The sequence below is a fragment of the Melitaea cinxia genome, chromosome 15 (genome assembly GCF_905220565.1).
Source record: "Melitaea cinxia chromosome 15, ilMelCinx1.1, whole genome shotgun sequence".
Taxonomy (NCBI): domain Eukaryota; kingdom Metazoa; phylum Arthropoda; class Insecta; order Lepidoptera; family Nymphalidae; genus Melitaea; species Melitaea cinxia.
In genome coordinates, this window is record NC_059408.1 from 13,777,757 (window position 1) to 13,794,828 (window position 17,072).

Consider the following 17,072-nt stretch of genomic DNA (forward strand, 5'->3'; position numbering starts at 1 on the left):
TATATGCCTGACAATATATAATAGCAATTCTGGTTATGAGTCGAATCAAGGATAAGAGTAATTACAAAAGTTACAATATTTTCCCATAAGTTTAATTGCACCAAATCTAGAAAATAATATTTCTTCTTAATAAACAATAGGGGCAGTGAAAAAAAAAATATAAAAAAACAATTGTAATACGTATAAAGGATTTTATTTAATATTGCACGTATTCAAATTTTCATATGATAATGGTAGTCCAGTCAACAAGTTCAAAAACGTGTTAAATAGAGATAAAAGCCTAAAAATATAAGTATGGCTCATTCATTCCGGAACGAAGTCTAGAAAAATGGGTCGGAAGGATTTAGTATTTACATTTCAGCAATTTAAAAAAAAGTTCCTTAAAGAGGAAAAATCCAATAAAAATCATATTTTTATCAAAAATTTCTTCTCATATTTTTAGGAGATTTATCTCTATTTAATACTTTTTTGAACTTGTTAAATAGACTATGCACCTACTTACATATTTACAAAAACTCATACAACCCACAAAACATCTACCGACTAGCGTATAAAATCTAAATTCCTTCATTAGTATAATTTACATCAAAATTACTACAATTGTTTTTATAAATATTTAAGAACCAAAATCATTAATTACACAGTAAAGTTATAACCCGTAGAGAAAAAAAATTAAAACTACAAATTAAAACCAAACTTTTTGTAAAATAAAAATAAATAATTAATAATTCATATTTTTTTTTAAAAATCCGCTTTTAGTAATAAAAAACATTCAATAATTTACAACAGTATTTTTATTCAATATTTTACAAATAATCAACGAATACATCATTAAGATTTACATTGATTACATCATCCTTTAAACATTCGTAATTTGTAAATAAATGAACAATAAAAAAAAACTACATATTGTGAGTATATAAATATTACAAAATTAGTAAATAACACTCGTGATAAAAGTCTGTTTCAGTTTTTTCATTGTTTTAGTCACTGTTTCTAGATCGTTTTTTTTTTTTTTTAATTAAAACTAAAGATTTTTCAAAATAGTAATTTTAATAATTCCTTGCTCTCAAAAAGCTTTGACCGTACAGTCACATGTACGGAAGATTCGTAGGCGTTCTTAGAGTCGGTGTTACCTGCAACAATATAAAAAATAACGAGTGTGCTTTAGGCTGAAGTAAAACTTACGAAACGTAACTCTCTCTCTTTCTATCTTCACTAACCTATACCACCCTCTCAACTTCCGTTCATCTCACTCTATTACAATTTTCGTAGCGCTCTCGTCCCGCATTCACCAGCTTACTTCCCAAGACAAGTGTGTGTAAAAAAGCTTTTTTTTCTAAAACATATTTTTTTTTAATTTTTTAACTTCGACTGACGTTGTTTCGTGAACAGTCAAAGCCGTGACTTGGAATAATCGTTACCTAAGTTTTTTGAAATTTTTTCAATTGTTTGCAATTTTCTTTCATTCCGTATTACAAGCTCCTACAACGTATTAGACAACTTAAAAAAATATGGGAATTGATCCAGGTATGAGATTGGAGTTGGATACTTCTTCAATGCTTCTTTTTGCATATGGTGTTCACCTTAATAAATTGTAACACTTAGCTCTAAAGTATTTATTAAGATTAGGTTTACGTTATTGTGTAATTAGTGTTAACAATTACTGGTGATCCTAAATAAATAAATAAATACATTTTTGATATGATATTCAAAAATGTTTAAATAAATACAACTAAATATATTTCCAACCCGGATTGGAGCAGCGTGGTGGATTAAGCTCAGATCATTCTCCTACATGGAGAAAGAGGCCTATAGAGCAGTGGGATATTACAGACTGAAGCGAACTAAATATATAAATAACTGATTGAATTTTTTTTTATATTACTTTATAGGTTTTATTTATGAAAATAATTTATATAAGTCGTGAAAAACTCAAAGACATTTTAAAAGATTTTCAATTCAAAATAATTGTATAAATCTAAAAAAAGTAATAAAACCAGCAAGACTCGCAAAAAAAATCGCTTCTTTATTCAAAAGAACCGCCATTGGGACATTAAAATTAATTTAAAATATTTATAAACATAATACATTTAACTTACATTATTGTCCCACATCTCGTATGCTTTGGGCATCGTATTGTTTGTGGTTGGCTTTTTCGCTTTTTTCATTGGACTGTTGCTTGCTGTAACAGACAAAAATAGAAAAATATCATTAAGAAGACAAAACTTATCAATTTAAAATTCTATCTATATACATAAAATAAGTGTATACATAAATAAGTAGTATAAAGAGTGTCTGTTTGTAATATTAAAATAACCGCTTTTTACTACACGGTACATATACAAAAATAGCATTTTTAATAATTTTTTCTGTCTGTCTGTCTGTTTGTTCCGGCTAATCTCTGAAACGGCTAAACCGACTTTGACAGGACTTTCACTGGCAGATAGCTGATGTAATAAGTAGTAGCTTAGGCTACTTTTATTTTAGTAATTTATTTAACTGCGATGCGAACTGAACAATAACTTTTTTGTTAAATTCCATCCGGACGAAGTCACAGGCATAGCTAGTTTAGTTATAAAAGACATATAATTGATGAACAATCACATAATTCAGAAATAATTATTTCTATCCGCAGTAGAACGACTGAAACACCCAAGCTAAAGTTAAATTCCGTCGGTGTCGATTCGTATGGTATGGTGTATGGAAAGATATTGTGTGAGAAAATGCGACAGTTAAATTCTGTAAGTGGAAGTGTATCCGCTACTCTATGATATGATACGAATGGTATGATGATGACAGATTGATAACGGTTCCTTTTTTGGATCCTAGACCATCAATTTCCACTTCTTACGTTAATTTTTTTTCTTTCACTCGCATTATTCCAAACATTATTTTTTTATATTTTTATACAACTAGGTTGACAAATAAGCTTACGGCTCATCTAATGGCAAGCGATTGCCGTAGCCTAAACAACACCAGAAATATGACAACTGCGTTGCCGACCCTATCCTCTATCCTCCGCAGGAGGTCTGGTCACCTTACTCACCAACAGGAACACAACACTGCTTGAAAACAGTATTATTTAGCTGTGATCTTCTGTAAGGTCGAGGTACTACCCCAGTCAAGCTACCCCAGATTTGAGCAGGCTATTTCCTGCTGTGCCCTACCTCAGTTCAAAAAAATGCAACAATGTAATACAAAATTCTCGATTCTTCTGTAGAATAGAAATCCAGCCATGATATAAATCTGTTAACAGTAATATATTTAGCAACATTACCTCCGGGCACGTATGGCAGTGAGAAGTCGGGAGGCATTTTCTTTGTAGTTTTCTTGGCGAGCGCGCGACCGCGCAGAAGTTCCTCGTCCATTACTAATTTACTGTTTACCCTAGATTTATTAAGAAATTGATAAAGTTTTTAAATTGAATTTTTTGTTTCTAGATTTCAAATTATTTGTCTTTTCTTGATGATTAATATTTGATTTGTTATAATTGTGAACTGGTTGGCGTTTTGGTTACCACAAATTGCTAGTTTTTTTTTTTTTTTTTTTTAATATTATTAAGGACAAAAAATACCAGTAGATAAAAATAAACAAGTATTGTAACTTAAACATATTATGTGCTGTCGTACAATCAGCACCATTATCCTCAGATTACAGTAGTTGCAGCAGAAGAGTATTACACAAGAAGTAGTTACATATACAATAATATAAATAAAATAAAAATGGCTCTTGCATTTGGGGTCGCGATTACAGTAATGTTTAAATGTTAAATTTTGGTTTTTTTATACACCCTATGGTGGCAAAATGCTTACGATTTTTCTGATATAAGCGGTTGCCGTGACCTATAGATGTCTGCAACACCAGGAGCTTCAAGAGCGCGTTGCCGACCCTACTCCGCTGTCAACATATCTTTCGAAGCTCTGGCTACCTTATTCACCACAGGAACACAACAGTCCTCCCGTGACCGTGGTTGCTGCAATCTCATCGGCATCATCGGCATCTAAAAAACTTAATAAGCCGTGATAAAATCCGGAAAATTTCATTCATTATAATGATTGAAATTCGCGTAAACATTAGAAAACAACACAACACTATATTGGAGCTGTATTATTCGGATGTAATCTTTTATAAGGTTTGAAGTGCTCTCTGCATTCAGAGGCTGCTCCAGATTTTGAGCGAGGTGTTTCTTACTGAGCCACCACCTATGAAGGTGCCATCACTAGCCATACTCCCGATAAAGGGTTTCTAATGTTAGTATTGAGCGTGAGGCGCTTATTTCTTTATTAATTTATATTATTTTTACAGCTTTACAGAAAAGCAGTACAAAAAATACTCGAGTATGTATTATTATTGACTAGCTCGTTGGCGCAGTTTGTAGTGACCCTGCTTTCTGCTCTGAGGCTTATGGGTTCGATTCCCACCCCTAGTCTGGGTGTAATATATATATATATATATATATATATATATATATATATATATATATATATATATATATATATATATATTTATATATGTATTATTTATATGTAGATCGAAAAAATAATGTAGCTGTTACCTATAACACAAGCATTAAGTTGCTTACTTTAGGAACAGACAACACAACAGTGTGTGTATGTTGTCTTATTAAGATATATGTGGCGATTATATTATGCAGTCTTACTTTTTAATGTATGGAGTTCGCGGGTAGGTGTTTAGGGGTACAGGAAAGTTCTGGAAGGTTTCGTCGACAGCACGCGCCAATGAGCGTGGTAGAGTTGGACGCGAGCCCGACGTACTGACCACTGCTGGGGGGACCTGGAGCGGGGGGGGGGGGTGGATTACATCTTATATATCGAAAAATCTATGAATACTTAGAAACGTTGGTAAAATTAATTAACTTAAGAAACGAGATTACATGAACATGTATTCATGTATATTCTTAAATATATTCAGAATAATTGTGTTTGCTGGCAAACGAAAAAAAACAAAAAATAGTCAAGTTAATACGCATTACCAAAGATTACTCTAAAATTGGTAATCAGATCTCTATGAAATTCAAATGTGACCACATAATAAACATTAGCTTTCGATTAAATTAAGAATCATCAAAATCAGTACACCCAGTAAAAAGTTGTGCGGATTTTTAAGGGTTTCCCTCGATTTCTCTGGGATCCCATCATCAGATCCTGATTTCCTTATACTCCAGTTAGGATATCTCCTTTCCAACAAAAAAAGAATTATAAAAATCGGTTCATAAACAACGAAGTTATCCTCGAACATGCATAAAAATGTATGGTCGAATTGAGTAATCTCCTCCTTTTTTGAAGTCGGTTAAAAATAAACTAAATGCCAGATATAATATAATAATAATATAATATACATATTTTACAAACTAGGACTAGGGGTAGTCAAAAATTCTAATAGTTTTGAAAGTAAAATTTAACGATTTGAGGCGTTTACGATTCAACCTACAACATCCCACTGTCCCACTTTAGGTTATCCACTTAGATTAGGTTCCACTATAGGCCTCTTTCTCCGTCTAAGAGAAGGATGGGAGGTTAAAAATATTGCTTATAAAATGAGCTTAATAAATTGAATAACCGCTGACATCTTTAACTTATAAACTTATATTTTAATTATTTGATAAAATGTTTTATAAAATAATTGTTTTAATTTTAAATGAACGACAAAAAAATTGTTTGTTTTATATGTAATTAATTATATTTTATAACATTCTTTTATTTTTTTGAACAGTGTTATACGAGGCACGGGAAGACACACAAAGACAGGCATCCAAACTATATATGTAATTATTTGCATAGGACATGATAATAATTTTACCTCGCTCTCAACTGTATGTGTGTGTGTCTGTGCTTGTGTCAGTTTCTTGTCGTAACTCGCTGACTCCATTTGATGTTCTGTGCCTAAAATAATTATAAAAATCAACGAAAGACCCGCACACGTTTTTACATTTTAGTGAAATGTAGGTAATCATTGCGAAAATCGGAAGGATTATTTAATAGAATGAAAATCAATGAAAACTTCGTTAAGGAACCTTTATGTCAGAAGACATTCTGATTTATCGAACAATCCTGTTGAAGGCCAACTTTTTTTCTCAACAGAAGAGACTTTTGCTCGAATAAAGATGAGAGGTGTGAGAGTATTCTAAATAATGATTTAATACATTAAAGAAATTATTTAAAAAATAATTATAGTTATTTACTTTATTTATAATAAACGGATTTTCGCAATGAATTTTGACTTTAGGGTATATCAAAGATACTCACTCGGAGTGTAGTTGTAGTCGATTAAAGATTCACCCGCTGTGCTGCTTGTTCGAGATCTGTTGGGATCCTTTATGAAAAAATTTGATTTAATACATATATTTAAAACTCAACAAAAATGAATACAATTAGATATCCAACTGAGGTAGGGCACAGCATGAATTTTCTACTCAAAATATGGAGCAGCCCGACTGGGGTAGTACCTCGAGCTTACAGAAGATCACAGCTAAATAATACTGTTTTCAAGCAGTATTGTGTTCCTGTTGGTGAGTAAGGTGACCAGAGCTACTGGGGGATTGGGGATTGGGTCGGCAACGCGCTTGCGATGCTTCTGGTGTTGCAGGCGTCTATAAGCTACGGTAATCGCTTACCATTAGGTGAGCCGTACGCTTGTTTGTCGACCTAGTGGTATAAAAAAAATATATATAAAGAAATATAATTTTAATTACTTAAATGAAGAAATAATTATAATTAATGAATAAAAACATAAAGATCTCATATGCGATGGACCACACTGAACGATAGTCAAACTCCCTCAAATACAATCAAGCATTTAACTTAAAATTTTCTGGCACCATCTACACTTGAAGGCAATGTCGTATCTATGGCTGTTATATTTAGTCGTTATTGTTTAATTTCCAAAATATGGGAATAACAAATAAAGGAAATGATTCGGCAAGAACTAGTGAGTCAGACTGATGGCGAGATTTTGGGTATGAATCTAGCGTGTCCATTAGGTAAGTAAGTTTGTCAAAATACTCATATTGATAGCAAAACAGTTTTTAAATGATTTTAAGCTTACCGTAACAATATTTAGTGTCCACTGCTGGCGCGGTTTCCCGACCACTCGAGGTGGTGCGACTGCGGCGGGTGTCTGAGGAATCGTCAAAATATTAATAGTCAAATTTTGAAAACAATAATTCTTCTTCGGAAAAAGAATATTCAAATAGTTACCTACTATCGACTACTAGTGACTACTAAGAATAAAATTATTTGTTTGAAAACTGTAACCTGTGATAATTTCCAACATAACTTTATAACAGTACATAACCGAGTCGAAAGTTTCCTACGTATATGATACTTAGGTACAATAAAAATTACTTGAATTTATTGATAATACTAAAGCGTCAAAAATGAGTCACGACTGTCTGATATATTTGTGAAACTTATTCCTTTAAATTCTAAGAAACGTGCTCACAGTCCTAAGGTATATAAAATTAGAGCAACGTTGCGAATTCAACACTGTCCCTTATCTTTCATAGAAGTCATATCTGTACATGTAAAGTAAAAGAATGTAGAATAAGCACCTCGATTTCTTTGCCCAATTTCTTCTTCAGCTCCGCATTAAAACTATCCGCGAATCCATCCGCTATAAAGTATCTGTGAAAATTTAGAATTAGATTTAAAAAAATCAGCCATGTAAACTACGTATACTTGTTTAAATACGATATGTGTACTTTTATATTGTAAGACAGAATAATAGTAATAAATAATAAATAATTCTTAAGAGAGTAATCTGACCAAAAAGCGGTCGTATCGCTAACATTTCTTTCAAATCTTAAAATTCATCTAATACTGCAAGTTCCAAAAGATTTTTTTGTACATCTATACGATCTATATTCTATAGCAGACCAGCGCGACAAAAGTGGAAGTTCAGCAAATATACCTCCCACTTTGATCCACAGCAAGAAATTCATAGGCAGTTACAATAGAATACGGTAAGCCTTAATTCACAAATCGTCATATTTATAAAACGCCTTGTTCGAATTCGAAAGGCTTCACAAAATGATAATCGTTTTTCTAACACACAAAATTGGTCTTAAGTAACATCTTCATCACTTATATTTCAAAATTGGCTTAAATAGGAGATTATTTATTTATTGGTTTACCAGCATCCATGACACTAAAACGATATGATTGTGTACTACGATTGAAAACTAAGACTTCTGCTCCGGGGGGTTGTAGGTTCGATTCGTACCCCTGTCTGTGTCCTATAAGATATAAGAGAGAAAAAACGAGAATGTTGTAAATTTTATTTAGTTATTTATGATTATTACACTTTGTGAAGAAGAATACTTATAGATTAATATACTTGAAATGACGTTTCTTTAATTTCAGTTAAAATTGTATGATTAACAGTAATAGTGTATTGTAATTCTTATATAATGTTAAAATATTAATTTTAATAACTTTCTTCAATTTCAGAGCAACGCAAGTTTATTTATTTGTACCTTAACAACAATAGACAAATAATACAACAGACGACCGTGTGCGTATTATGTAGATATTTATTTATTTATTATTTACAAAACATTCAATAAAATCGAACATTGTGGTTAATCTATAAATATTATACTAGCTGACCCCGCAAACGTTGTTTTGCCATATATGTTATTAGCCCCCTTAATCCCCTCCCCTTATAACTTCGGGGTATGAAAAATAGATGTTGTTCGATTCTCAGACCTACTCAATATGCACACAAAATTTCATGAGAATCGGTCAAGCCGTTTCGGACGAGTTTACAACGCGACACGAGAAATATATATATATATATATATATATATATATATATATATATATATATATGTGGTAGTTACTTGTGCCTCAGCAGCGCGGCGGCAGAGGGGCGCGCGCGCGGCTCGGTGCGCAGGCAGGCGGCGAGCAGCTCGCGGGCGAGCGCGGCGCCAGGCAGCACGCCGCGTATATATATATATATATATATATATATATATATATATATATATATATATATATATATATATATATATGTGTGTGTGTGGTAGTTACTTGTGCCTCAGCAGCGCGGCGGCAGAGGGGCGCGCGCGCGGCTCGGTGCGCAGGCAGGCGGCGAGCAGCTCGCGGGCGAGCGCGGCGCCAGGCAGCACGCCGCGTATATATATATATATATATATATATATATATGTGTGTGTGGTAGTTACTTGTGCCTCAGCAGCGCGGCGGCAGAGGGGCGCGCGCGCGGCTCGGTGCGCAGGCAGGCGGCGAGCAGCTCGCGGGCGAGCGCGGCGCCAGGCAGCACGCCGCGTATATATATATATATATATATATATATATATGTGTGTGTGGTAGTTACTTGTGCCTCAGCAGCGCGGCGGCAGAGGGGCGCGCGCGCGGCTCGGTGCGCAGGCAGGCGGCGAGCAGCTCGCGGGCGAGCGCGGCGCCGGGCAGCACGCCGCGCGCGCCCGGCGCCTGCAGCGCGCCCGCCAGCCGCGCTACCACCTGCTGGTGCCGGGGCGCCAGCTTCCCTGCGACGACAGTACTCACGTAGGGCGCGCGAAATATCCAGATCTAAATCTGGAGATGAGGCTACTCATTCGGAAATTACAACGACCTTATAAAAGATTACATCCAAATAATACAGCTCTAATGTAGTGATGTGTTCTTGTGGTGAATAAGGTAGCCAGAGCTCCAAAAGATATGTTGAAAGCGGAGTAGGGTTGGCAACGCGCTCCTGAAGCTACTGGTGTTGCAGGCATATATAGGCTACGGCAACTGCTTATATCAGAAAAACCGTATTATTTTTGCCACCATCGGGATGTATAAAAAAAACATATGCCAAAATCATGGCCAAAATTTTTAATATTTAAACATTATTAAGATCGGGACTAAAATCACGACCCCAAACGCAATAGGCAATTGTCATGACCAAAGCGCCAATCAGTTAATAATTATTCTAAATTCACCAAGAAAATACATAATTTCATCTTAAAAACTTTATCAATTTCTTAATAAATCCAAGGTAAACAGTAAATTAGATATGGACGAGGAACTTCTGTACGGTCGCGCACTCGCCACGAAAACTACCAAGAAAATGGCTCCCGACTTCTCACTTTAAACATATTTATATTATTGCTAGGTTTTTATTCTATAGAAGAATCGAGAATTTTGCAATATATTGTAATATATTTGTAACTGAGGTAGGGTGTAGCGGGAAATATCCTGCTCAAAATCTGGAGCAGCCGACTGGGGACCTACCTCGTCCTTACAGAAGATCACAGCAAAATAATAGTGCTTTCAAACAGTGTTGTGTTGCTGTGGTGAGCAAGGTATCAAAGCTCCTGTGGTGGGTTGAATGTAGGGATACCAACCCAAGATTTTGAGCAGGAGATTTCCTGCTGAGCCCTACGTCAATGTGAAAAAGAGACAAAGAAACAATACACATTGATTCGATATTGTAACATCGACTTATTAGAAATATTTTATTACTATTTAAAATAAAGAATAAATTAAAATTGACATCTGTTTTTTAAGAAAACTAAGAATAAGTCTCACCAACAGTCTTTATAATGAGCGCTAATTGATCGATATCAGAGTCACCGGGGAAGAGAGGGTCACCGGTCAACATCTCCGCAAATAGACAGCCGATTGCCCAGATGTCTACTTCAGGACCGTACCTGAAACATGCACCGAAAACTGAATGAGTACGAAAATTTTGGATGACAGGAATCAGACAATCAACTATCACTATCACTTCAGCCTATCGCAGTCCACTGCTGGACATAGGCCTCCCCAAGTTCGCGCCACATATCCCGGTCTTCCGCAATCCTCATCCAGCCTACACCGGCAATCTTACGTAGATCGTCGGTCCAACGGGCCGGAGGACGTCCCACACTGCGTTTGCCAAGACGCGGTCTCCACTCTAGAGGGTGCCAAGACAATCAACTATCATATGTCAATTACATGATATATAAATATAACTGGAGCCATAGTGCATGGTAATGATGGGAGCAAATTGACAACCCTCCCCAGGAGCCCTATCTTAATCCTGCAGCAACTAGAAATGTGTTTTACGTAACTACTGAAAAAGAAGTGGTCATTGCAGCTTTTTCCAACTTAAGTTGTTTGTCACTTTTGCGAGTAAAATAATTGTATTTTTTTTTTTGTGCAACTAGGTCGGCAAACAAGCGTACGGTCCACCTGATGGTAAGCGATTACCGTAGCTTATGGACGTCTGCAGTACCGGGAGCATTGCAAGCGCTTTGCCGAACCTACCCTCAATTCCCCCCCAGGAGCTCTGGTCACCGTACTCACCAGCAAGAACACAACACTGCTTGAAAACAGTATTATTAGGCTGTGATCTTCTGTAAGGTCGAGAGGTGCAACCCCAGTCGGGCTGCTCCATATTTTGAGCAGGAAATTTCCTGCTGTTTCTTGTTACCTCAGTTAAATTGTATATTAAATTGTATTGAGACGTAACACAAAATATTACTTTATCTGCTTTCTCACTACTAGGCATTTCCATTAAAAACTCATAATAAAAAACTTGAATAATTTCGAATATATAATATTGTACCTGTGTTCAGCGACCAACAATTCTGGAGCTCTGTACCACCGAGTGGCTACATACTCCGTGTAAGGTTCCCCGGGGGCGGCCAAAGTTCTCGCGAAACCGAGATCGCAGAGCTTCACGATACCATTATTAGAAACCAGAACGTTTTCGGGTTTAACATCTCGATGGATGATCTGGAAAGAAAATAAAAAATTTGGATACATTTAGAATGTTATGACTATTCTAAATTGGTAAAATTACTTGACGGTTACTTGAAGTTATTTTTAAAGTTAAACTTCTTCACGCACGCTTGACACGCTTGACATGGGGAGGGACAGAGCTGGTGAATGCGTGACGAGAGCGTTTCGTATATTACTGTAGGGGAAACTAAAAAAGTTTTACTTCAATCGTGTGATCTAAAGCACACTCGTTTTTTTAAGCTTATCCCCTTTTTTCTTTTATACAGCTAGACTAGTGCCAGAAGTGCAAATTCATTTATCCAAATGTCTTACCGAATTTTGATGACAGTAATCAATTCCCTTAAGCAGCTGATACAGATGCTTTTTAGCGGTATCCTCACCGAGACCGCCTGGTGAAGCCTCTAGCTCATCGAGCAGAGTGTGATCCAAATATTCAAATACTAAGTAAAACCTTCGCTTTCTGCGGAACACTTCGATCATGTTCACCAGATGATCATGCCGAAGTTTCTGGAACAGTATTATTGGTAACATTAGGTAAGTATTCACAGCAAATCTGCTGTTGTAATTGTGTAATAATAGTAGATTGGTGGTCGTTCATTGGGATCGTAATGGTTAATGAGACATTTTTTAATTTACTAATTTAATTAGTCACAATAGAGTTACTATAACGTCACAATGTCAGACTTCGTGACAGTTTCCTGATATCGCAAAGAATATTATTTTGAAGGGATTCCATTTAAATTTACAGAATAAAAAAATAAATAAAAAGCAATCTCTTGCGAATATATATAATTACAATGTAAAAAAATATGTAAATAATATGTAAACGTTATTTTCTTTATAGAATTTGTTTATAAATTCACCTTCAACATCCTGATCTCTCTCAGCGCCATTTTCCTGACGACTACATCGTCTTCCGTTTCTAAAAACTTTTTGATGGCGACCAGCTGGTTCGTGTCGCGGCGTCTACACTTCAATACAACGCCGTACGACCCTTCTCCGACCTAGAAATCTCTCACCTATTAATATTTCTAGCAAACGACGCGCATCGTCTTCCTGCTGGTACAATTTAGTAAAGAAAATGTTGCGATGATGGCGTTTAGCGGAGAAGTTTTTTTTTTTTTACTTGATTGAATTTCATTTCTTATTTATTTGGATATTAACTTTACTATTTACCAGTGGTGGATTTACCAGGCTAAGTAGGCTAAGGCTTTAATTATTTTTGCAAATTTTGCCTAAAAATATTTTTTAAATATTTTTATACATATCTAGAATGGGGGGGGCTAAAAACGATTATTTTTAACAGCCGAAATAACACTAAATTAAAATAAAACTATTATCACAGGGGAACATGGTATCGAGTTTCAAAGGTCACGCAAATTTGAAGAGCTTTCTGGCGACAAAAATGTAAGTCCCCACTACTAGTTTTTATACTTATGTAGCTAAAAAAATAATATAATTAGTAAGACACGGTTAAAATGTGTACCCAAAATACAACATAATAAATTTTGTTTGCGTGCAATGTGTCACGTACTTATTCAGGAGAAGTAATAAAATTATCATCGAAACAGCTTTTTTTAACCGTCACTAATGAAGTAAAATAATATTCTTTAAAATTTTAAAGTCATTTTTATTTAATACTCGTAGCCTTTTTTTAACCGACTTCCAAAAAAGGAGGAGGTTCTCGATTCGACTGTATTTTTTTTTTTTTTTTTTTTTATGTATGTTACATCAGAACTTTTGCCCGTGTGGACCGATTTCGACAAATTTTGTTTTAATCGAAAGGTGGTGTGTGCCAATTGGTCCCATTTAAATTTATTTAAGATCTAACAACTACTTTTCGAGTTATATCAACTAGCCCGTTGGCGCAGTTTGTAGTGACCCTGCTTTCTGCTCCGAGGGTTGTGGGTTCGATTCCCACCCCGAGTCTGGGTGTAATATAAATATTTATTTATATATTTATATATGTATTATTTATAAGTATGTTTATTGAAAAAAAAATATGTAGCTATATACCAGTCGGCTGTTACCTATAACACAAGCATTAAGTTGCTTACTTTAGGAACAGACGACCGTGTGTGTATTGTGTAAATATTTATTTATTTATTTATTATTTATTTTATTATATCTAATAATGTGTTTTTACTTGACGCTTTTTTCGTCGACCTACGTTGTATTATACCGCATAACTTTCTACTGGATATACCGATTTTGATAATTCTTTTCTTGTTGGAAAGGGGATATCCCTAGTTTGGTACCGTGATAAGGAAACTAGGATCTGATGATGGGATCCCAGAGGAATCGAGGGAAACTCTCGAAAATCCGTAATAACTTTTTACTGGGTGTACCGATTTTGATAATTTTTAATTTAATCGAAAGCTGATATTTATCATGTGGTTACATATAAATTATATCGAGATCTGATAACTACTTTTTGAGTAATCTTTAATAACGCGTAGTTTCTTGACTATTTTTTCGTCCATCTACATTGTATTACTTGTCGATGTAATTGAAGTCGTTTTTTTTTTAGTTTGCGAGCAAACACAATTATTTAATCTAGCAGTAATCTTTTTTGTACGACAATTTTTTTTATTATCTATACAAATAAATAAAATTGGAGTGTCTGTTTGTAATATTAAAATAATCGGGTTTTACTAAATTCATATGTATGTTGTTAACACGGTACATATACCAAAATAACATTTTTTACAATTTTTGTCCGTCTGACTGTCTGCCAGTCTGTCTAGTTTGTTCCGGCTAATATCTGAAACGGCTGGACCGATTTTGATGGCACTTTCACTGGCAGATAGATGATAAGGAGTAGCTTAGGCTTCTTTTATTTTAGAAATTTATATATTTTATAAATCTGCGCAACTGAACAATAACTTTTTTGTTAAATTCCATGCGGACGAAGTCGCGGGCACAGCCAGTTTATACTAAAATAACATTGCAACTAGGTCGTTATATGGTCAAAATGTAAATAACCCCGGATATAATAAAGGTGTCATAATTTATCCCTGTTATGTTATGACACTTCCATTCCGGAACAAATATTGATAGTCAAGTCGATTGTCTTCGTAAACATAACCTCGATCTCATCGGAGCGTTGACCAGAAATAATCGACATTTCAAACGTATCATTTTATTTTTTTGTACATATAATAGTTTTTTTAATGATAATTTCTATTTTTGTAGTAGTTTATTTATTTATCTTATAAATTTCTGTATTTAAAATTATTAATAAACTCGATATTTATTTTTCTTAAAGTTTAGTGTTAGTCTACAATTGATTGAGCTGACGATTTAGTTCAAAGCTTTAGAACCAACGAAAGTTAATTATTTAAGCAAAGCTGTAATTTTTGCGACATGTAATTAAGGATTTTATAGGTTTAATTAGTAGATAGCAAAATATGTAATTCAGTTACTTAGGTATATGTGTGTATTTTATACGCATACTTGTGTTTGTGTGTTATAAATTTATGTGTGTGTTAACTCGCATATTTTGATTTTAACTAAGTAAACTATTGTTAAAGTAAATAAGCTGATAATCTCAAAAGATTTATAAGTGAACAACTATAAATTTAGTAACAGATAAAAACTAGGCTACCTAAAACATTAAAGTCGAGCTAGAAGTAGAATCGCTAATTAATAACACAGCCAACCAGCGCCGTAACATCGACATTAATGTCGCCATTTAGCGTGGTTATTTATTAAGGTTATTCGTAGGGATCCGTAGAAAAACAATAGGAAAATGTCAATAGTCAATATAATAATAATAATAATAATAATCTTTATTTCGGGACTAGCCCATATAGTGTTAGTAATAATTTTGCTTATAATCTAATGTTAGTACAATTACATTTAAATAATTAAATAATTACATTTTAATAAATTTGGATTAACAATAACCATAATGTTTTTTTATTAATATTTCACATGTACATGTTTACACTTCCAATTGTACGGGACCTATCGCAATTGTCATTTCGGCACTATGTACATGACTGCACAGAACATGCATACCATAAGTAAGTTTTAATTTTGGTCGATTGAATACACGCATTACAATACACAATTTTCTATGTATGAGGCAGTGTTCAAATCAGCGTTGCCACAGCTTTAAATTACCCATAATTGCTTGTGACTAATTTTTAATCAGCTGTACAGATTCGTAGTATAATCTTACTAGTTTTGTAGTATCTCTGTTTATACTCGGGTTATGTGTATCCCCACATCCTGACACAATTATCTACTGAAGAACGTTAAGTATTAGGACTTTAATTGAGTCAATAAACGTATATTAATATAAAAACGTACATTTAATACTAAAAATAATGTGTATATCAGTTCAGAAACGCGCATGAAGATTACTCCTTAAAAATAATTACCGTAATATTTCTAAATATATTTCTTTCTCGCAATAAATGTTACGTGGTAAAACGTCTTTTTAATGTCTTTGCTCACCGTTTCAGTCTCGTTACTAACTACTTTTCCTACATGAAGAAAAATACCTATGCCCAGCAGTGGAATGCAGGCTGAATCAACATTATATCATACCATTTGTTAAGTAGTAAACTCCGAATTATTATTCTTTAAATACAATGCTACTCACAACAGCCAACTGCTCGTATTTATCCATGGCTCGGCTCCTAGGAGTGGACGGCGAGAGCGCGGCGCGATGGACACGATCCATCGTTATTGTATTCACGCTGAGACATCGTCAGTAAACTGTTGACCTGAAACAAATTTAAATAGCGTAACACATGTGTAAATTTACTATCGAATAATAAATAAAATAAGATATTTTAGTCACATAGTATAAGATTAAAACTTTTTGGCATGAAATTGAAGGATAAGTCAAATCATTCTCTCTTTGTGCATGTCTCCGACTGCATGTTATGTACGACGTTGCATAAAGTTTCGAAGGACTACCGTATTAATATATTTTAAATGTACAGCACAAAATGTTTGATATTGTTTCTATTTATTTCGCTGAATTTGTGTGCATATTGAATTTTTATCTTGTTTCAGCTTTTTCAGTTGATTTTCTATTAGTTGTTCTTCACGCAGGCGGGTTTTTTGTTTTTTTTTTTTTTAATTATTATTTATTATTTAATTGATAATTGTATGAAATGTTTCTATTCGTATATGTTTACCTAATTATTCAATTTACTACTGTTTGAATTATTTTTATTTTCTGTGTGTAATTTATCAATTATTACTTATTATAATATGTGTGCTTTTTAGCTCATTGATGAATTGTTTACTAAAGGAACCTTTTATTGGTTTATGTATCAGTTGTATAAGGTTTTTTCCTTG

The 17,072-nt window shown here is 34.1% G+C and overlaps 1 protein-coding gene across 1 annotated transcript; it reads right to left on the reverse strand.

The window, feature by feature from the left end:
* Positions 1-1,091: 1,091 nt before the first annotated feature.
* Positions 1,092-16,425, reverse strand: LOC123660188 (cyclin-dependent kinase-like 4). The gene is made up of 14 exons (XM_045595289.1): positions 16,366-16,425; positions 12,617-12,757; positions 12,066-12,260; positions 11,578-11,747; positions 10,557-10,678; positions 9,358-9,529; positions 7,574-7,646; positions 7,069-7,140; positions 6,270-6,336; positions 5,824-5,906; positions 4,664-4,797; positions 3,281-3,390; positions 2,103-2,185; positions 1,092-1,136 (listed from the first exon to the last, which is right to left on the reverse strand). The coding sequence occupies exons 1-14, from the start codon at positions 16,390-16,392 to the stop codon at positions 1,092-1,094; spliced, it is 1,494 nt and encodes a 497-aa protein (XP_045451245.1). The 5' UTR covers positions 16,393-16,425.
* Between the last annotated feature and the right edge of the window lie 647 nt (positions 16,426-17,072).

Bases quoted from the DNA above. Each gene is read 5' to 3' on its own strand.
- LOC123660188 (XM_045595289.1), bottom strand. From the start codon at position 16,392: ATGGATAAATACGAGCAGTTGGCTGTT. The intron at 4,798-5,823 runs GTAAAATTATTA...CCCCCGCTCCAG, and splicing joins CACATACAGTTGAGAGCGAG to GTCCCCCCAGCAGTGGTCAG. The intron at 1,137-2,102 runs GTAAGTTAAATG...ATATTGTTGCAG, and splicing joins ACGAGATGTGGGACAATAAT to GTAACACCGACTCTAAGAAC.